General features: G+C 39.1%; 1 protein-coding gene across 1 annotated transcript in view; it reads left to right on the top strand.

The window, feature by feature from the left end:
* The window catches only part of MYO1E (myosin IE), a 138,854-nt gene that overhangs the window by 36,781 nt on the left and 79,556 nt on the right, over positions 1-22,517 (top strand). Inside the window, exon 2 of the mRNA XM_075208080.1 lies at positions 19,634-19,777. Coding sequence (XP_075064181.1) covers positions 19,634-19,777 — 144 coding nt within the window. The remainder of the gene's footprint in view (positions 1-19,633; positions 19,778-22,517) is intronic.

The following is a 22,517-nucleotide window of genomic DNA, read 5'->3' as shown; positions in this document are numbered from 1 at the left end:
TAGGAGGATAAGAATAGAGTAGATACTTCATCTTCATTTGTGAGATCAAATGAAGAGAATGGGGCAGAGGGTGCAGAGAGTGTTGAGGAAGAAGATACCATTTCATGTCAGATCTTATCAATCTTGGCCTTAAAGTAGGAAGCAAGATCTTGAGCATTGAAGGTAGTGGGAAGGGTTGATTTAGAAGAGTTGAGAAGATGATAATTAAATGTGTTAAAAAAAACATTAGTTGCTAGAAAACTGAGCAGAGATGAGAGATTGGACATTTGTTTGGCAGTGTGTTCAGAATTTTGATATGCGCAGTAGAAAAAGTGTATAATCAATGGGGTGTTGAAATCGTCCAAATATGAGGGAGGCAAAGAAATTTTCAAGAAATTGTTGTGCAGGGGGAAAATGGATTGCAGCAACACGGTGGGAGAAGGGGTTGAGAATCAGTATAGTGTGTGACCGTGATTGATGGGACATTAAATACAACTATTAATGTGCAACATGGGGAAAGAAGTAGTCAATAGGAGAAGACAGTAATAAGAAGTATTGCATTGGTACATGTACCACACTGATCCTTGTTAAATAGTAGAGATGCTCACTGACCCCCGTGTTTTGGTTTTGGATCTGGATTACCGTCGTGTTTTGGTTTTGGTTTGGCCAAACCACCCTTGCGTGTTTTGGTTTTGGTTTTGGCTTTGTTTGGTTTTCTTTTGCAATTTTGTTTAAAAATCAATGTTTTTGGGCACAAAATAACCAAATTTAGTGCTCCACCTGTTTCTTGGAAAAGTAAGGTAACTCTAAAGCTAATAAATTAGGAAGAAAACCGTTTAATCCCTGGTAGGCCTTCATTAAATCTGCACACAAACCTGATTGTCTTCCTCTTCATCTTAGCCTATTGGCAATACAGCCATCGTCTTTGGGTGTATATTACACACTACACTTATAGTTAAATATATAAAGAAATGGACAAAGGCAGTTTGGTATCTGTCTCCCTAGGCCACCCTCCACTTTTAGAAAATACTAAAAAATGCAGCCGTTATAGTCTGTACAATATAAATTGAAATGGACAAAGGCAGTTAGGTTTCAGTCTCTATAGACCCCCCCCCCCCCGCCCTCCACTTGTAGTTGAATAGAAAAAAAGAAGCCTGCATAGACTGTAGAATTAGAATATAAATAGAAATTGAGAAAGGCAATTTGGTATCTGTCTGCATCATAATTATCAACATCATCATTAGTGCCCTTGTCACCTACACAAATCTCTCCATCATCCTCTTCTAATTCCAAAGTGGCATCCTCAATTGGTGTATCACCGGCTACACTCGGGCTGTTAAGGCACACATCAGCAGAACTGCTGAAAGGACCCTTCTTTATGGGTACACTGTCACTAACATAATGCTCACGATTAGACATACCACTGGTGGATGGACTCTCCACAGGGATTGGTGTCATTTCTGATTCAGAGCATACATTATCCTCTAATGCCTTACTGTTTTCTTGCCGCTCGGCTTTCACGCGTAACAGTAGTTGTGCACCACTTTTAGACTCCAAATTACTTGGTCTTGCTTGGTCACGAGTGACCAAACAAGAAGAAGGCTCAGTAACATTTTTTTGATCTGCCACTAATAGAGAAAGGCGAAGGCCTCATTCTTTCTTTGCCACCGCGTGTGTAGAATGGCATGTTGGCAATTTTTTTATCGGCACTTAACTTTTCCTCAGGTACACTTTTTTTCGCTTCAACACGGTAAAAAATTTTTGAGTGTGTGTTTTTTTTTTTTTCTCTGATTTCAAAAGACTATGTAGTTTGACATCACCTTTCCCAGATGACGTACTGGGAACACTACCATCAGGACTGGTGACAGAACCTGGTTGCTGATTCTGCTCATATGTGGACTGCTTTGAATCCATTTTAATGAGGCCAAAGCATATTGTTTTAGAGACAAATATGACTTTTGACAGCCAGAAAAATTACTGCAAAAGAATGGGGAATAAGGGACACCCCAAAAGCACTTGGAGTGCCAGAAATTAGAAAAAAAAAACCTCCTCTATCCTCCTCTTACTGCTGTAACAATTGGTATTAAGATTAGAATTGTATTGAATTGAAACAATAATATGTCCAATTACTGCTCTGTCCCTGCGCTGATATAGCCTGTGACCTAACCCTGCTCTCTCCCTCTGTCAAATGGCGATGGATTGCTGTGGAGGCTGCTTTTCAAATCTTGCGAGAACCGAGCTCAGAAATACGAATACGTCACGATGACGTTTTGCCTCGATTTCGATTCCGAATGGGCAGGAGAGTACCGAGCGTGCTCGGCTCGGTACTCAGTCTTAATTCGGATGAATTCGGATCTCGGGGAACCGAGCCCGCCCATCTCTATTAAATAGGCTATCCCCGTGAAAAGCCTTTCATGTATTGGCTTTTCGTCATTTGATAAATATACCCCTAGGAGTCATTGATGACATGATTGTTTAAAATATCTATATTGCTTTAATACATCATACACTTAAAAAGTAGAGGTTTCTGTTTGACTTTAAATTGTTTCATTTCAACATTGCCATGTAATAGATGTTTAGAAACCGCAAACCATAATTTATCAAATAAAAATTACTTTTTATCATTAAAAAGAGATGAGAGTTCACACTTTAATTTCCGGCAAGAAGTTCAAGAGGGTTTGATTGGGAAAAAAATAAGATGCAGTGTATTTTGATTTTGAAAACCACCATCTGCAGATGTTGATGACTAAGGCACAAGTAAGAAAATGGATTGCATTATGTTTCACATAAAGGGGGGGCATCCTGTTTTTGCTAACTAAAGAAATGCACTAGAATAAATATTACTCAGACAAATAGGGCACTGCATTAACTCTCTTCTTATTACAAATTGTACTAGATATTTTGAACAGTGGGTAAAGATTAAAATTTATTGCAGAATCGAAAATCCATTAAATAAAAACTGTTAGGGTTTGTACAATTTAGGCATTAGCATTACACACTTAATGTGTGTTCTAAGAGTGTGGTAAACACATTTAAGCACTGAGGGCATGTTCTAGAGGTGAACACAATTTACTGGGGGGAAAAAAAGCTGCATTTTACGTAGTATTGAGAGCCTTATATGCATGTGCGCCAGGTTCATGTTATCATCAAACTTCCACATTTTGAACTTGCCCTCCAGCGCCTACAATAGACACATCTCCTGATAAGCGCATATGTGCCTGTATCCAGGTCAGTCTTGGTCACATTTACATGAACACAATCTTACTGTACTTGGTCTAAGCTTGCACTCCTCTTCCCTTCCCCTGTACACCTCTCTAAATGTAAGAGGTGTAAGTGTAATATGAGTATGACTCTAAACAGGAACTTTGCATTTCCGCATTTTAGGTGCTATGCGCATTGCCAAAATGTGTATTTTATGCTAAAAAAGACTCGTGTCCAACTCTTAATCATGCCCTAATAGTCTAAAAAATAATGGAAATCAATGAACCTGAGCATAGATTTTGGCTATGTTTTTAGCATTTACTGTTTTCGCTGCTTGTGTGTACATGTTAACATCTAGAAATGATGCATATTATAAATCATGATGTGAGTTGGAGAGTCCATTTTTTTTTTTTCTTGGATGCAGAAAGTGTTCCCACAGCAGAAATGTTTACTTAAATTCTGGTTTGCAAGCAGAGTGGAGGATATGGAGACACCTTAAAGGATAGCTAAATCCATTTCCTAGAACCACAAAAAGAGAACCTCACATGCACTAACAAATAATATCTTTACACATAAATTTAAAGGAAATTCCAAAACATATAACTTTGATATTTCACTAATCTCTGTATTAACTTGCCTTTATATATAATGGTCTGTTGTGAGAAGGTGGGAAATAAACAACCACAGATTAGTAATCACTTCTAAGTTTATTATTTCATATTACTTTCCACGTTGTTCCTTATCCTTTAAAAGACAATGCAGAATAGTTAAGACTTGGGGGTTTTCCAGATAAGGTTTTTTCTACTTAGATATACTTAAATGCATTTTAAAATGACCCCAGTATTTATCCATATTTATTCATACTGCCCCTGACATTTTCCTATTTATTACATTGTCTAATAATCCTGCTCTCTATCACTATAGCATACCTCCCAATTGTCCCTTTTCAAATTATTTAAATAAAGCTTTTTTCTATTTTTTTGTTTGTTTTTTTGTTTACATACAAATTTTTCTATTTTTTAATTTTGTTTTTTCAATAACTTTTATTTTTTATCAATTTAATATGGAACTGGAGGCCTAAGTTTTTCTGCGCATAACGTGAAATTAAGAGGGATGTTCCAACTTTACTTTCAACTGGACATTATTTGCACATTTCTAGGTACGTTTAAACCAATGTCAAAAATGTTCAAACCCTCAAGAGTGCTACATGTAATACCACTCTCAATGTTCCATCACAATCTGTTACATGTAATAAGACAATCCTTATGTTCCCTCACTCTCTGCTGCATGTAGTAGGACAGTCTTAATGTTCACACACACTCTGCTACATGTAATAAAGCAATCCTGATGTTCACCCACTGTCCTTGTTAATTTAAGACACGAGTAAAGATAAACCAAGCAGTATTTTAAGATAAAACTTGGATCATTTAATTTAATGAATGGTGTGGGCTTTTTTAATTAAGAGATGTTAGGATGGACTTTTCAGGTGACCTTTTCACTCCATCCTCCATATGCATTTCCAGTCTGATTTGCAGTCCTGTCCCAAAACTGTAATGTGGCGTAATGTCTATGTATGAAAAAGTGGACAAAAAGGGATTTGAACACAGTGAAAAGTTCTTCCTGCCCACATGTTTTGTACTTCTATATTTATTGTCTAGTAAACCTGGTTAAGCCTGATGCAATCATCACTGCATTTAGGCCATTGTGTCAATTACATGACATAATTGTGAAGCCAAACGGAGAATTTATATCACATCTTCATATGCTCTTTCTGCGAATTAAACTTTTATCATACAGTATATATTTGGTGCACATCTTGTGATGAGGCACATTCTGAAAGAGAAACTAGCGGGGGAGGGCTGGCAAATTTCAGCCTGAGGAACAAGACTCGACTCAACATTCTATTTTAAAGGGAAAAAAATGCAGGTGCCCAGTGACCCAGCCCAAGTTAGCCCACTATGAGACTGGCCCGAGGGGCAGATGCCCCTCTACCCCCCAGCCCAGCCTGCCCCTGGGAACTAGTCAGTGATGGTCTGTTATCTAGAAAATGTTTTGAATGAAAGGGGGGTTGGGTTAGAACTAAAGCCTGTGATTTGTTTATTCTTTTGTCTGATATCAGTCCTCTAATATGTTTTGTATATTTGCTTCGGAATCGGTCATGACTGTAGAACTAATCATAAACATGAGATCTGGGATTTATCAATAGTGATTATATCAGTCTGCAGTGTCCAATTTTTCATCCTTTCCCACATTCCCTTAGCACTCAATTTCCGACCCCAAATCTTGCAGGCTCAAGATTTTAAACACCAATCTCCAGGAATTCTTAAAACCAGGAAATAAGGTCATATCTCTCCTACCATCACTAGCTCCAGAAGAGAGAGAGAGAACATAGCAGTACAAACCATGCTTGTGTATTCTTCTCCCCTACTGACATTACTGAACAGTTAGATGTGTGCTTTCATAACAACTCCCTGTACTTTGGGGAATATCACTGCCAGCCAATTGCACACTGAACTCTGGAAGCCTGTAAAAGTCTGCTATACAAGTAGCTGGGTTTTATTATCCAATTAGAGTGCTGAGGGCTCTTCCACTGGGGACCAGAGCAGAGACCAGAACCTGGACAGTGACGAGTCCTTCATACAGGAGATATCTGAGGGGAAGTCAAGTGGCAAGGGCCATGTTGGAGTGGTGCTGCAAATTGCATAATTTTGGCACCACCCCCTGCAGCAAAATGCGGCAATCACATTATCGTAGCACTGATGTGATTGGAACCATTGAGGCCACACATCCTGTACACTTTACTAGGAAATGGGCAGTACCTGGGAGAAAGGCCAGCTCTCCCAGAGTTTCGGAAGAACTACACATAATTCGGGAGTCTCCCACACATTACGGGAGAGTAGGCAAGTATGGAGTACTCCAGTTTTGGGGTCTGAGTATCTGCCTGGCTGGGAACAGGAATGCTTATTAGACATTGAGTTATGCAGTGTACAGCCACACTGTACAAAGATGTTTTTTCATAAATACTAGTGATTTTTTTTTTATTTATTTTATTTCTCTCCTCTGATAAGAGGAAATGCAAATCAGATTTCTCACAGTAATTGGCTTGTGATTATGAATAGACCCCTTAAGCTGCCACATACACAACAATTTTTATCTGTGTCGATATCTTAAAATTATTGTTTTACATGTTGCAAACAAACCATATCAAATGTTGCAATCCTATCCAAAAGGCTGTTCAGAATGTTCAGTGATTTGTCCAAGTTTGATCATTTTGATTGCCCATTGCTTAAAAAGCAGCATTACTTCATATTAGGAAAAAAAGGTTTTTATTCTTTAAATAAAAAGTTAAGTACCTTTCAAGCATGGATCTGCTAATCATTTTTTCTTAGCTATCCTCCTACAAATCATTATCATTTTCAAAAGCTTTCTAATTGGCAAACAAAAATTGTTGGCAGACACAGGGTCACAGCTCTAAGCATGTCATGTGATTGCAGAGGGAGAGAAGGAGGATGTCACAGTACAGACAGAGCTCCGATCATAAATCATTAATAGTAGCCTGAAGGAAAAAAAACAATAAGGTAAAAAGGTAAATACCATCATTATTCATATAGCCAGCCACAGTGATTTATATTACCCCCCCCCCCCCCCCCCCAAAAAAAAATATTTTTGTTAAATATTAATAAAATCGTTGCATGTGTGGAGGAGACCTTTACTTCAGTGCTCCAGTGGGACAGGGAAAGTGTTTGTTTTCCATTTAAATAACACAAGTTTTGTGTCTGGAAAAAAACATGGTTCAACAGAATATTTATCACACTACACTAAAGATGTTGCTAAGCCTTCCTTAATAATAATGTATATATTATATAGCAGTTAATTATGTAGACAGAAAAGCAATATCAATTAAACTTTGTATTATGACTCAATACAAAGCAATAAAAAAATAAACCACACCAAAAGCGGAAGAACAGGTTTTGCTGACAATGTTCTAAAGTGATGATTTCTTGAGATCTGCTGATAATGAGTCAACATTGGAATTTATCACAAGTATTTCGTATAGTAAGCAATGGCGTCATGAGAGGAACCAGACTGCACTGTTGTACTAAGCTAAAGCTGTGCACACAACACTGATTACAATAATTCTCATAAAGATACATACAGTATATAGACAAGAATTATACATATGTGAATACATACAAGAATACAAGCTAGGGTTTAATAACAGTCACATAGAAAACCCATATGCAATATTGAAATTTCTATTCCCACAGCAACACACAATTTGGTAGTTTCACAATGAAGGCAGTAATAGATATGGCGGTATGACATACCACTGTATACACCTCCACTTCAGTCACTGCCTACATTACAAATAAGGGCTGTGTCATACTAATTCTTTCTTTTTAGTGGCTTTACTTGCTTTGTGTGCTTACTATAGGATTCACAATGTGTTTAGCTATGGTAAACAAAAAAAAAAATTGAATATGATGCGTTCCAAAAGTCAGAATGCAAACGGAAAGCTACTGCCACACTAATAAAAACATTAGCAGCTTTGGTGACCTTAAAAACGATGACTTCTAGCGTCTCCATCATCATCATCATCTATTTTTATAGCGCCGTAGCACTTTACAATTGGGAATAAACAGTAATAAAACCATACTGGGTAATACATACAGACAGAGCGGTAAGAGAAGCCTGCTCGCTAGCTTACAATCTATGGGACAATGGGATCCGATCTGTTTGCATGCATTTTACTAGTGGTCAAAATGTAAGTAATAAATACCAATGGTTATGAACCCTACAGCTACTCCTCGCAATTAGGAGCAATATCAAGAGAATTGACAGATGGGAACATGTATTTCTGCACCATTGTAGCCAACGTTTTAATTGAATGGGGTTGCTCATGCTACCTCTGAAAAAATGTCATACGTAGACATAGTTAGTGGCTGCAGTAGCACAAATATTGATTTTTATTTTATTATGCCTGTCCTTTTAGGTAGATTGTAAGTTCTTTTATTATTTTATAAATTGAGGTAACGTTTAAACAATCATTTTAAATTGTAATCAAATTGGAATTAATTCCTGACCGCATGCTCTGTATAATGAAGGAGCATATTTTCAATGTCCTGAAACATTAACCCTACATTGATATTGATTAAAAACGACAAAACATGGGACTGCTGATTTAGACTCCTGGCTCCTGGATTTCTGCTTCATACCAGAATCTGTTGCTCAGTACTGTAATAAGGATCAGTTTTTCAGTGAGCACAATCCAATATCAAATTGTGGGCAGAAGGTTTGTACATTATTTGAAAGTTCCACTTGGTGCTAAAAATTCCACAAATTCCTGAGCTGCTGAATGCAGGAAACTGCTGTTAAAATAGGAAGTCTATTGCAGAGTTGATTTTCTATAGCATTTCTCTTCCTTTTTTTGGTAAAACGTCTGAGACATTAAAATGACAACAGGCCACATCACCAGTCTGTTAAACTGCGTGCCATTAGGTTGACATCTGCCCCACATGTGTGCACTAGCAACGTATTGCTACTCTGAATACATTCCATGCCCATAACTGGAGGTAGATTATGAACTTGTTTCTGCATTCTGCACTAGAAATCAACTGATGATCGTTCAAATGCTTCTTACAACTGTAAAGTTGTCTTTTTTTTTTTTTTTTTTTTTTTATAAATGCTGTGTAAGAGAACTATCATGGCCTTATTGAACACCTGAGAAAGTATACATAGGTTTCAGCTTAACTTTGCAGAATGTCTTTCCATTTTTTTTCCCCAGATGGTAAAAGATTTTCATTGGTTGCCATGGCATGAAAAAGTCCCAAGAGGTGAATGTGGCTTATGTTTAAGCCTATTACTACCAATTATAAAGTGACACTACCCATTCATGTGTGCATATAGAGCTGCTGCTGCAGTTACTTGGGTAATTGAGTAAGGCCTTTTGTGTCTACTGTTCAAATAAGAGATCAAGCTGATTTTAAATGGCTTTGTACATATAGCCCTGAGTTTTCTAGAAGGCCTATAAGAAAAAAACGTCTTTGCCTTTTCCCTATATAACCAATCCTCAAAGCGATAGCTTTTGCCAGACCAGTGAATTCATATTTACCTTGGACAATTTTCCTTACTTAATTTTTTCAGTTTTATCAAAATGGAACTGGAAGCCCAAATCCAGGACAACCATTATCACAAAGGAGCAGAGTATCACTCTGCTGTCCCAGGGCAAGTTTTTTAAATTTGATTAATCTTGGCTAGATTCTCTATAGCTGCAATAAGCACCGATAGAAAATCTAGGTTTAGATGCTATATAGTGGAGTTATCCACTTATCTGTATTTTATTGTATATGTGCCTATCCGTTTTAGATGTTAGTGGCCATCATTCCCAATGGACAGCACTGGAGAAAATGAAATGATTTCAATAATGTGTCTGCTGCAGGGCTGCCAAGAGGAATTCAGGGCCCCGGTACAACAAATTCATGGGGCCCCCCTTATAGTTGAATAAGCAAAAAAATTTGGCGACGCCTAACGGCGGTGCAAAATTTTTCAGGGGTGTGGTCACACGATTGGGGCCGTGGCTATGCCCCATTGGGGCGTAGCTAGCACATCAAAATCACTAGGTCTTGACATTTGTACAAGCACTCCTGACTTTCAGGACATCTAGCACCCTTGTGTAGTATAGGAAGAATGCAGTGTGTACAGAAAGAGTTCAGTCTTGGCCTGCGCCCACTGGGCTCACCAAACACTCACCAAACATTGGCATTGTCCTTACTAGAATCACAACATTTCACACACTATGCTGCTCTGTCCTACCTGTTCTTCTCACTTTTACCACACGGGGCTGCTGGTTTCTTTAGTTGCGGCTTGTCCAGATCCTCGAATGTTGGAGGACCTATTTGGGAAAAAAAAATGGCTACATTTAGAAAATTACAGCCAGCCCCACCGTTAAATCAATAGCATCCATGATTAATAATTAAGCCTTCCTCCAGCCCCAACATTAAAATAGTATTCCCATTACCCCGCAAACAAAATAGCAACCATTAATTAGCCACCATCTACCTCACGCACACTACATTGCCAAAAGCTCCGTGCCATCACACACACACACATTACTGTGCCCCTTTATCATCACCACGCTATGCCCCCTTATGATCACACTGCGCCCTCCATGCTGCCTTTGCCCCTTTCTTCATCCCCCTGTGCCATGATGCCTCTGCCCCCTCTTTTCATCATCCCCCTGTACCATGCTGTCTTTGTCCCTCCTTTCTTTAACCACTGTGCCATGCTGATTTTGTCCCTCTTTTCTTTATCCCCCTGTGCCATGCTGCCTTTGTCCCTTTTTCTTTAACCCCCTGTGCCATGCTGCCTTTGTCCCCCTTTCTTTATCCCCCTGTGCCATGCTGCCTTTGTCCCTTTTTCTTTAACCCCCTGTGCCATGCTGCCTTTGTCCCCCTTTCTTTAACCCCCTGTGCCATGCTGCCTTTGTCCCCCTTTCTTTAACCCCCTGTGCCATGCTGTATCTGTCCCCCTTTCTTTAACCCCCTGTGCCATGCTGCCTTTGTCCCCCTTTCTTTAACCCCCTGTGCCATGCTGCCTTTGTCCCCCTTTCTTTAACCCCCGTGCCATGTTGCCTCTGTCCCCCTTTCTTTAACCCCCTGTGCCATGCTGCCTTTGTCCCCCTTTCTTTAACCCCCTGTGCCACGCTGCTTTTGTCCCTCTTTTCTTTAACCCCTCTGTGCCATGCTGCCCACCCCTCTGTGCTCCCCCCTCGTTTTTTAACCCCTCTGTCCCCCCCCTGCTTTCCTCCCTTCACTTACCTTTTCTTCTCTCTTCTTTCTTGGTCTTCTCTGCTGCTCTGTGCTCCATTGCTCCAGACTGACTGAATGCTGGGCGTGACATGATGACGTCACACCCGGCATTCAGACAGTCTAAACAGAGCAGCAGAGAGGAGGGACGCCGGCGCCGCGATCACATGAGTAAGTTTTTGGGTTTTTTTCAAACTACCCTGCCTCCCTCACCAACGACCGAGCCCCCGAAACACCCCCCCCCCACCCCGCCGCCGCCGCCGCCAAAATAAAAAAAAAACATATAGTTTTGAAAAAAAAATAATTAGTCGGCGCAAGGGCCCAGGCCGGGCCCCTTGACATGCCCGGGCCCAGGTAATTAGTAATTGCCACACTCCCCCTCTCGGCGACCCTGGTCTGCTGTAATACATACTTCAGAAAGGAGGAGATCATACCGCACAAGGTATGTCATCAATTATAGATCCCTATATGAGTGGATGAATATACCACCTCATATCCCAGGGTACTTGATTATAGAGGAACTATTGAGTGGTGTACCCTAACACTGTAAGAATACTCATACACAAAGACATACTTGTCAACTCTCCCGAAATCCGGGTCAGTCTCCCGGACTTCCAGGAGAGCAGGCAAGTCCGCAATGCCCTGGCCAAAATAAAGCGATTCACAGTGAATTGGGGCCAAAATTATGCGATTGACCGCACACCGCCCCCTTCCGCACTCTAGTCATGCCCTTTTCCCGGACTGCACTGCCTGAAAGTAGGCAAGTATGCTGTAAAAACACTATTTCTTGGACCGAAGTGTGTGAAATATGATGGTTGTTGTACTTTTTAACAAATATGGCAGCATCCACTAATAATTTTAGTGAAAACCTGGGAAAACTTGAACAAATACTAACAAGTATATTCATATAACTATAAAAGCATCCACAAGTAGATGATACTTAGATGAACAGGTAACTATATAATAAAGACTGGTGTTATGTATAAGCAGAGCCATAACGAGGCCGGTGCGGGCGGTGCCGCCGCCCAGGGCGCAGTGGCTGCCCGCACCTGCCTCTGTGTGAGGAGTGAAAAAAAAAAAAATTAAACAGACTTCAGATTCAGACTGCCGGCCGCCCGGCGCATCCAAAATGGCGGCCGGCACCTGGCTGCACCCCCTTCTGACCTCTGCCCTCTGCCTCAGCGTCTGATGTCATGACGTTGCTAGGCAGCAGAGGAGCAGAGCGCAGCCAGGCAGCGACGGCTGGTCAGGAATAAAGACAACAACGGTAAGCTTCAAAGCAGGGGAAAGGGGATGTGTGTTGCTATTATGGAGGGAGGATGTAAGCTGCAATTATGTAGGGAGGGAGGGGGGATGTAAGCTGCTATTATGGAGGGGAGGAATGTGTGCTGCATCTTGTTATTATGGAGGGGGATGATGCTATGCTTTATGGGGGAAGGGGGGTATGCTGCCATAATGTGTGAGGAAAGGGGGGATGTATTAATATAATGTGTGATATGAGAGTAGGGAGGTTGGGTTTCTTAGTACATGGGTGGGAGGTAGGCTATTAATTTAATGGTGACGTTTAGGAGGGGGCTAATTATTTAATGGGTACTATTTTATTTGTGGGGTGCTGGTGGGTCAATTTAATTTATTGATGGGGCTATTTAATTTAATGGTGGGGGTCTATTAATTTCAGGTGAGGTATTTATCTGTATTGCAGTCACAAGAATGCTCTCTGTATTGTATGGTGGTCATAGGAATGCTCTCTGTATTGTATGGCGGTCATAGGAATGTTCTCTGTATTGTATGGTGGTCATAGGAATGCTCTCTGTATAGTATGGTGGTCATAGGAATGTTCTCTGTATAGTATGGTGGTCATAGGAATGCTCTCTGTATAGTATGGCGGTCACAGGAATGCTCTCTGTATTGTATGGTGGTCATAGGAATGCTCTCTGTATTGTATGGAGGTCACAGGAATGCTCTCTAAGGTATGGCGGACACTAGGAGGCTCTTTATATTGTATGTGTGTGTGTATATATGTGTATTTATGTGTGTGTGTGTGCGTGTGTGTATATATATATATATATATATATATATATATATATATTATAATATTCATTTCGTGTGATGGTGATAAGGGGGCACAATGTGATAAAGATGGCTCCATGGCACAGTGTGATAAAGGAGAAACTGTGATGGAGGGCACAGTGGGATGAAGGAGCAGTGTGATACAGATGGTACCGTTACATTTATGTTTTAATTTGTTTCAGTGCGTTTTATTTTAATAACCAATTCATTTTTTATACAGCTAGCATGTGATAGCTGCATTTAAAGTACTTTGATTCTATGGAGGCTTATTACATAAAGATCCTTACAAAGCCAGAACGAGAAGAATGGGGAGGGAGGGGGTTTCAGTGCGGTCTAGAACTTGTAAAGCGCTAGCCACGCCCCCACAGTAGGTTGACCACGCCCACTCGACTATTGACACTCTCACTTAGATGGGGGGTCGCCGGTTACCTGTCTCGCCCAGAGCACTAAAATGGCTAGTTAAGGCACTGTGTATAAGAATAAAAATTTTAAATGAATGAATGATACAAAAAGTATATAAATGTGAGCAAACTAGGGACTTGGTCTTTTTTCTACAATAAATCCCCTTGTACAATAATGTCTTTTTTTCTTAAAAATGATGCAGTGGTAACATTAGTTATATTTTTAATATAAATTAACATAATTTTTCTAACCCCATATAAAATTAGCTCAATGTAGATTGAAGGTGTAACGCAGGTAAAAACTGACGCTCCATCATTTAAAGGGCCTAATATTTTTGTGAAGCTTTTTTTCTGTAAAAAATGCTACTATACATTTCTTAAATCTCTATTTGAATATAAATTATAGAGCATTTTAATTATTGTGCCTAATGGCTGAGCTCCAGGACAAAACACCATTAACCCATCACATTTGTTTTGTCACTCGTCGGCCTCCTCTGTTAGGCTGCTTTTGGACATCTTTATAGATTTCCCCATTCAGCCATTTGCTGATTGCCTTTCACTCCCCCTCATCTTTCGGACTTTTTAAGGCACCTGCTCTAGCAATATGGTGCCAGATCTTCTTGTCCTGTAGCCTACTAAACTGTGGGATTGTTTGGCTGCTGTGTATTCCTGGTGCATCCTGTGCCCATTCATATTCTGCAGATCCTGTTATCCAGCACTATATGCTTCTTGGCTAATCCTGGCATCCTGTATCCATTCCTACCCAGCAGATCCTGGTATCCAGCGCTATATGCTTCTCAGCTAATCCTGTTATCTTGTATCCATTCCTACCCAGCAGATCACGGTATTCAGAGCTATATGCTTCTCAGCTAATACTTGTATCCGGAGTCCGTTCCTATTCGACAGATCCTCCACTCTGCTTGCAAACCAGAAGTCAAGTAAATATTTCTGCTGTGGGAACACTTTCTGGTCTTTTCATTGTCGGCTAATAACCTCTTCTCCTATCAATCTTGCCTGGTACCCATCCAGAGAGCTGTGACCTGTGGGGCTAAGCAGTGAAGCCCAAACCTTTTTGTGGGTCCAGGGTGAAAATCTTTACCTCATTAGGTTCTGTGGCTCCGTGGTGGGTGGAGTCAAACCAGTCAGATTGCAAAGAATCCAACCGTTCCTGTGGATTCCATGATATGTTGTATGTGTCATTGTGCATCACCACAGTATTTGCAGCCAATTGTCACCTATTTATCTGATGAATCCATAATCAGTAAACATTGGTTTAAATTTGATTATCAACTGATTAGGAAATGTATTAAAAGCTGTATGATCTGTAAAGTGAAGAAATATAGGGATGGAAGGTCAAAACATTTCTGCAAAGTGAAAAATATTTCAAAAGTTGCTTGCTACATACTGCTGTGTTTCTGAAAAATTTCATTCATCATTCTATATCCTTATGTTTATACAAGTGTGATATGCTTGTCTTTGTGTAACTTTTGTTGTATAACTTTCTTTGTTCGCTTCATCATCCGCTATTTATATAGCGCCAATAATTCCGTACCGCTGTACAGAGAACTCCCTCACATCAGCCGCTGTCCCATTGGAGCTTAAAGTCTAAATTCCCTAACATACACAAGGACAGACCAAGGGAGACTAAGGTCAATTTAATAGCAGCCAATTAACCTACCAGTATGTTTTTGGAGTGAGGGAGGATACCGGAGCACCCAGAAGAAACCCATATAAATAAGGGGAGGGCATACAAATTCCACCAAGCCTCCGTGCTTCCCTTTTTGATTGGGAAACATGCACTGTATAACTGAAGTTGTATTCCTGCATTGTTTTCAATGTATTATAGCTGTATCTCCTTACTGTACATTGTTGATGTATTCTACGCCAGAAAGTTTGTGCTTTATTTACCTGCTTATATATTAGTCTTGAAATAGACAATCAGATTAAAGAAATTATGATAATGGAAATGCTTTTGTCACCCTATATACAGCACCCTCCCTACACCCACTTTAATTGGTGTTTTCACCAGAGATTTGCCTTAACCCGATCTATAAAGGGGTTACCACAACAATCCTTATTCTGTTATTGCTGTCGCGGGTGAATTAAAGATAATTATTTATTTATTTATTTTATTTTATTTTTTTGTATTGGTGGAACTGAAACGTCTGGGCTTTTCCTTTCCATATGCGTGAACCGGCTGTGATCCCGTTACTAACTAATGCTTTATCCCCCAAAAACTGCAGTTTTCAGGGTTTTTTTTCTCTTTAACCTCTCTGGAAGCTGATAAATAACCTCTTCCTAAGAACAGTCATTGGTGGGAACTTCTTTCATGTGATTCCCATCATTCACTCCATTTAATAAATACTTTTCGGTGCTGCTCCACTCTCTTCATAGCAGGGGAGATCTGAAGCAACTCAGCAGAGATCCAGGATATGTTACTTCTGACACAGTAAACTGAATGATGTAGATGGGAGAGGAGTTAGTACAGGGGTTCTTTAAAGTGGGAAAATTTACTACATATGCTGAAACGTGTCGTTCATACAAGGAACAATGTTAAAGTGGATGGAAACCCCTACCAAAATTTCAGTATTTATTGCAATTTACCAGGTGCTGAGCTGCAGCAGAACATATGTGGTCAAAGAGGATTTGATGTAAACATCACATGACCATCAATAGCTGGGATAGCCTCTCCAGCTAGGTACAAGCTGCCATCCCTATCACAATAAATAGTGTGGTTCAGAAAGGTGTTTCCATTGCCTTTAAGCATGGCACAGTGAGTTTTGGGATACATTTATGTATGCTCAATTTGTTTCTGTTTCTGATTAGTTGTCCATGCTGCATATAACATTGCTGCTTGTGTGCGCAACATAGGTATTTCAACAAAAGACCAATGATCTTTATGTCGGCAGCATTTTCAGGTCCTTTTTTCTGCTGCTTTGTTCAGTCAGCAACATGACCTTTGAAAAAGCGCCTAAAAAAATTGCTGAATGAGCACTAACAAATGTAGTGGAATGATTTTATATTGAGTGGTATTGTATTATTTGAACAATGAAATTGGAGTACGGTAAGCATGTGTAGTCATAATCTTACAGTTTTAGAATTGTCTGTCCTCCTTTTGCCTTGTATCCACTTCTGTTTGCCATATGTCTTCTGATTTGTTTGATTTGTGTCCCCATATTATCCTATAGCCATGGTGTTTTAATCTCTTTGAACTCCAATATCGGTCACATACTACTTTGTTTTAATTTTCACTTATAAAATGTGATTCACATGAGTGTAGTAATAAAATAAATATGTACTATGAAATTGACTTAGTTGATGCTTTGAAAAATTCTGAAAGGGTCATTTATGAAAGAGAAGCCCTGTTGGCTGGCAGTGAAAAGGCTATTTGTGTGACTATGTTCTATAAATGTGCCTGTTTGTATGAGAATTGTATGGGTCTGAATGCCAAATTGGCAGTGTCTGATGGGGTGCAAAAGTTTGCATCTTCTGATGAGATGATTTGGGTGGACTTGGGTTTTCCTAGTTCATTTCGGGCTAGATGCGGAACTGTGATTTGCGAAGTGTCTACATGCAAACATTAGGTTTTGTGTTGTGGAATGACATAGTTAAATAAGCTTCAAGAGTAATTGCCTTACTACAAAGCCAGAATGGCCTGGCTTGTACTCCTGCTCTGGAGGTGCCAGAGATAGTCATCCTATACATTCAATGGGATATCTTTTGCACCCACCAAGCACAATTTATATGGAAATCATTTATAGACACAGATATACCAATGTAATATATAGTGATACATAAAAAAGAAATACCATACCCATGACCCCTTACTCATGATTTATTTAATAAGGATTGTATGAGCAATACTTTAGGAAAAGACATAATTAATGAAGGGAATGACCTCCGAGTGATAGAGGCAGGGGGGTAAAGTGATGTTTTTACATTTTTGATCATGTGCATTTCCCTCTGGACTAGTAGTCATGCAAATGGACACACAAACTACTTGCACCAAGGTCTTTCCCAAGTCAGGAATTAGGCATTGATTTACATACCTCCCAACATTTATATATAAAGAATCGTCACAAAGTAACCTCCACCTCCCCAATCTGCCCAAACCCCACCTTTGATAAACCAAAATGCCCACTTTTGGGTGAAGCCAGTAGTCGTAGTAGAAATTTAGAGGTGGTGGTATGGAAAATGTAAGTGAATGGAATTTTCTAGCTTCAAAATGAAGACAGTAGGAAAAGTGGCGGTATACCAGCCCACTTGTAGCACTGGATGAAGCTCCAACCTTTTTCATGTAAGCTCTGCCCCTTTTCAAGGCCATCTTAACAACATTATGGGCTCCCGTGCAAAGCAGTGCACTGGGGCCCCTAGATATAGATATATAGATGTATACAGATACAGATATAGATATAGATGTAGATAGATAGAGATAGATGTACTTGCTCAGTGACCCTTGTAGGTTTTTTTTTGCAGGTTTTTTTCTTTTGCAGAATTATTCTCATTAAGAGCCGTGCCTATGGGGCCCCCTTGCCCGTGGGGCCCCCGGGCAGCTGCCCATCGTGCCCAATGGAAAAGATGGCCCTGCCCCTTTTGCGGTACATGACTCGGCACCGTTCAGTGGTATATTGTATGAGGCAGACTAATGGCCTTGTATAAGGAAAAACAATGCACATCTACATATTTTACTGCTAGTAAAAGATCCTTAAAGAGGGCCTAAGTCCAGGACAACTGCTTGGTCCTCCAAGAAGAGTTGCTATAGAACATTACTAGTCACTCACAGGGATAACTAAGTGCATGCGTGTTTTATCATTACAATACTTTACACCGAATTATCTCACATCTTCACATATTTCCCTGATGTATCATTTAGCTAAACACTGTAAGCATTGCAGAAATTGGTTTACCGGTAAGTTATATCTGATATGTGGCCTACAGTGGTTATATACAATGGAATGTAACAAAAAATATATATTTTTGACATATAGGTGGTTTTTAAGGGTGTTATTTTCCAAGTCTCTGATTGTCAAAACATCCATGCTCACACGGGATATATATTATATGAAAATGTATTAATAGTTTGGTGGGGCACAGGTTACTTTTCCTAAGTATAACGTTAATGCTAAATTTAAAAACCAAAGCAAAAACCTATATATTAAATTTTATGGCGTCTGTTGCCTGGGTGCCCAGCTTACAATAGATAGTATATGTGGGTGATATATAGGTGTTTGAGAACTGTTAGCATATTGGCAAATATTTTTAAAAAAAGTGTTGGGGACACATGTCACAGACTGTTCAGTCCTGCAGTGATTTTGCTTGGAGGGATTAATATATTGTATAATCTTTTTACATTTGTTATGTTTTACTAGTATAATGATACCAATTTACTATGGTTTGTTATAGTATCTATTAATGACCATATACAGATCACCATTCAAGCATTTACTCTGTTTCTACTTTCTTCATTATATCCTTGTTTCGGAACTAAGAAAAATAAGTTTAAAAAAATAAAATAATGTTTTAAAAATATTTTTAAAAAATAATAATCAAGTCAAACCATTCTGATTTAAAAAGGCTTTATTTAAATAAATAAGCCTTTTCATCCTCAGATGATGCCAATAGCAACTGGTGAACAGCAGTGTTACTCATACGACCGCTGTCCATGGTAAACCGACTACCTAATGCTTTGCAACAAATTAAACACAAAAAACTTTATGAAATGTGGGTTTGTTTTAGAACACAAGAAAGGTGCATGGTACTGAGAGAATGGATACAGGAAACTCTACCATTCCATCCCTTTATTGCATATGCTGAAATGATATAACTATACATTTTCATTGCTTAACTTTACATTGGAATTAAAATGAAAATTCCACATCGGTAAATAAAATTTATAAGAGTTGTCAGGGTTAGGAAAATAAGTATGCTTGTGTTGATAGTATGGCGAGTAATAGTATTTGCAGCACCGGACAAATATAAGAAGCATTTTCTTTCTTAATATTTATTAGGAATGTCTCTGATAATTGTGTCAGTTACTGTATATCAAATGTTGGTTTGAATAAAATATACAACGAGAACACGCTGATAAGAACAATACTTGGTATGAATTTTATGCATGTGGTTACATAATTGAAATATTCTGCTCTTTTTGATTCTTGATTTTGTTTTGCTTTACAGGGCAGCAAAGGGCACTACAGATACCACTGGCAAAGCCATAATGTAAAGCACAGCGGAGTGGATGATATGGTCTTATTGTCTAAAATCTCAGAAGACTCCATAGTGGACAACCTGAAAAAACGTTATATGGATGATTTCATCTTTGTATCCTTTTATGTTATTAGTTATATTCTGTACAAAATGAATGAAGTGAGATAAAATATCCATCATGTAATAATTCTCTGTCAGTCATATGCTGTTCTTTATAGACTTTGTCATGTAAGACCACTCTATATGTGTTGCACTTACATAACAATACATACAACACATACAAGGTGATGTACCAAGCTTATAAATTTCTCTACTGAATTGTATACATACATTGATACAGATGTGTATGAGAGGACCAGGATTAAATAATAGGCCCCCAATATCTTTTTTAAAGGATTAGGAGACGAGAAGTCAAACAATGGATATTGTATTCAAGGTTGCAATCTGCAAGCAGACTTACTAGGACAATTGCAGAATTGACCTATAGAGAGAATAAACACCTTGATGTGAATAAGTCTTAAATATTTGCAGTAAACGTTAACATTATCCCATAATTTCTTGAACATTTCTCTGCCTGTATCCCACGTTTCTTATCCTCTGACATCTCCACCATCATTATGGGTACTTTCAACATCCCTAGTGATAATCCACATTCTATTTGTGCCTCCAAACTGCTGTCTTCAACTTCCTCCCTTGGCCTCTCCCATGAACTGACTCCTCTATTCATCAAGATTACCACTGCACTGATCTTGTTTTCTCTAGACTATGCTCAGTTTCTGATCCCCCCCCCCCCCACACTCAGCTCATTGCCTTATCAGCTACAAGCTCTCCTACATTACTCTAACCTCTCTGCTATCAAACTCTGCTAAGCCTCCTCATACCTGCAGAAATTTGAATTCTATTAATTTTCAACAGCTTTCCATTTCTATCAAACACCTTCTTTCTCTAAATTCTACATTCTCCTCCCCTGATATGGCAGTATGGCAATAGTTTCACCAAAACCTAGCAATAAGCCATTGATCAAGAGGCTCCAGGGACTTTTCACACTCCATTTCAATTTTGATGTCAGCCGCTGCACACTAAAACGCAACATCTTCAAAAACTTTCTCGCAAAGTAGAACGTCACTCACGTAAATTTCGTACCTCAAGATTTATACACATATACTGCTATATATCACTCTAATAAAATTGCTCTGGACACTGCCAAACAAATCTCTCATCTCTGCTCAGTCTTCTAACCCCAAACACCTTTTTAAAACATTTAAATCTCTTCTCAACCATCCGTTCCCAAACCCTCCTACTATTATACTATTATTGTCCAAGATCTTGCTTCCTACTTCAAGGACAAAATTGATAAGGTCGGACATGAAAAGGTATCCTCTTTCTCAGGCGTGGGCTGGCAGGTTTCAGCCCGGGGGGGGCGCACAGGCGGCCGCATCACATGACACATTAAGTGTAACAGAAATTATTTTCCTAGTGTTTTTTCCTGCTCTGCAGTTGAAGTTGACAGATTTGAATCTTCAGTTGACATTTAATGACATACTATAACTTTAATATCTGCACCCTGGTTTATAAATATTTATCTAAACATTCTTTACTACCTATTGTTCTGCTGTCCTTTTCACTATAGAACATCTGTACTGTTCCATCAGACACTCTTACACATTGCTATATAATGTAGCTTGTCAGCATAACTGATAAACATTTGGATCATTGAGCAATTATCAACCCCCCACACTTGCACAATGAGTGGTCAGTTTAGTTAAATTAACCAAACCAAACAAAATCATATTTTGTTTGACACACAGAAAACAACCCTAAACATAACTATTAAGCATCCACTCTAGGGCTTTTACCGGTGATAGCGCCCACTCGTGATAAGTTTTTCAGGGTTTCACAAGTGCTAGCCTACCTAACAAGAATTGTGACAGTACAAGTACCGCCAAAATCCTTGTTCGGTTATCACCATCTCGGGATATGTTAACAGAAAAAAATGAATGGAAAAAACGCATTAAAAGCTTTGCAGAGGTTATAAAGTTTTAATTAAATTTTTTTTTTTTTTATATTTTTTTTATTTTTTGGCCCACTGCACATGTGTGAACCAGCTAGGCAGGTTACGCATGCGTAGATCTCCTGAGACTGGCCCAGCGAAGCTCTAAATTGAGCATCACCGCTCCTGTGCAGTTTCGCTGAGGCAGTATTTTATTGGCACGTTGCGGTGATAAGTGATTTACTGCTGCCAGAGATTGATAAATGGGCCTGCTAGAATAAACATTTTCTGATAGAACCAGCTAAGAGATGAACAAGCAATGTAGCAGGAATATGCGCACTAGGATTTAGTGTACTTTTATATTATTGGATTAAATATATTTTATATTCTTTAAATGAATTGTTTCCTTTTATATTTAGATCAATTTATCAAAGTAAAGACTTTTTTATGAAGTGTCTTGAAGTTGGAAGCATGAACATTCCACTGATGATATTTGTGTTCTTGAAGCCACAAAGAATTAGACAGGCATCTAGGAGACCTTGAATGAACTGATTGTTTATGTGTGTAGTCATGAATGAGCGTTAAACTGTGCCACTTTAAGCTGGGATTATTTGACACGCGATCAAATGTTGCCATTGTTTATCTACAGACTGTTCTATCCATGACAGATGATTTAATAAAAATGCATAAATACTTTGTGGTCATAGATCTCTGTACTCTTGCCAAAAACACATAGGTCTGATATATCTACTATGGCTATATGTCTTAAAAGATTTTTTTGTTTACATGACGTCATGGACTTCAGCTTCTATACATTGTAATATTTTACTATTTAGAATATGTAGTATTTTAGTGTATATATGG

Source organism: Mixophyes fleayi, chromosome 4, assembly GCF_038048845.1.
Source record: "Mixophyes fleayi isolate aMixFle1 chromosome 4, aMixFle1.hap1, whole genome shotgun sequence".
Lineage (NCBI taxonomy): Eukaryota > Metazoa > Chordata > Amphibia > Anura > Limnodynastidae > Mixophyes > Mixophyes fleayi.
The sequence above is the reverse complement of the archived record's forward strand: the minus strand, read 5'-3'. Positions and strand labels throughout refer to the sequence as shown.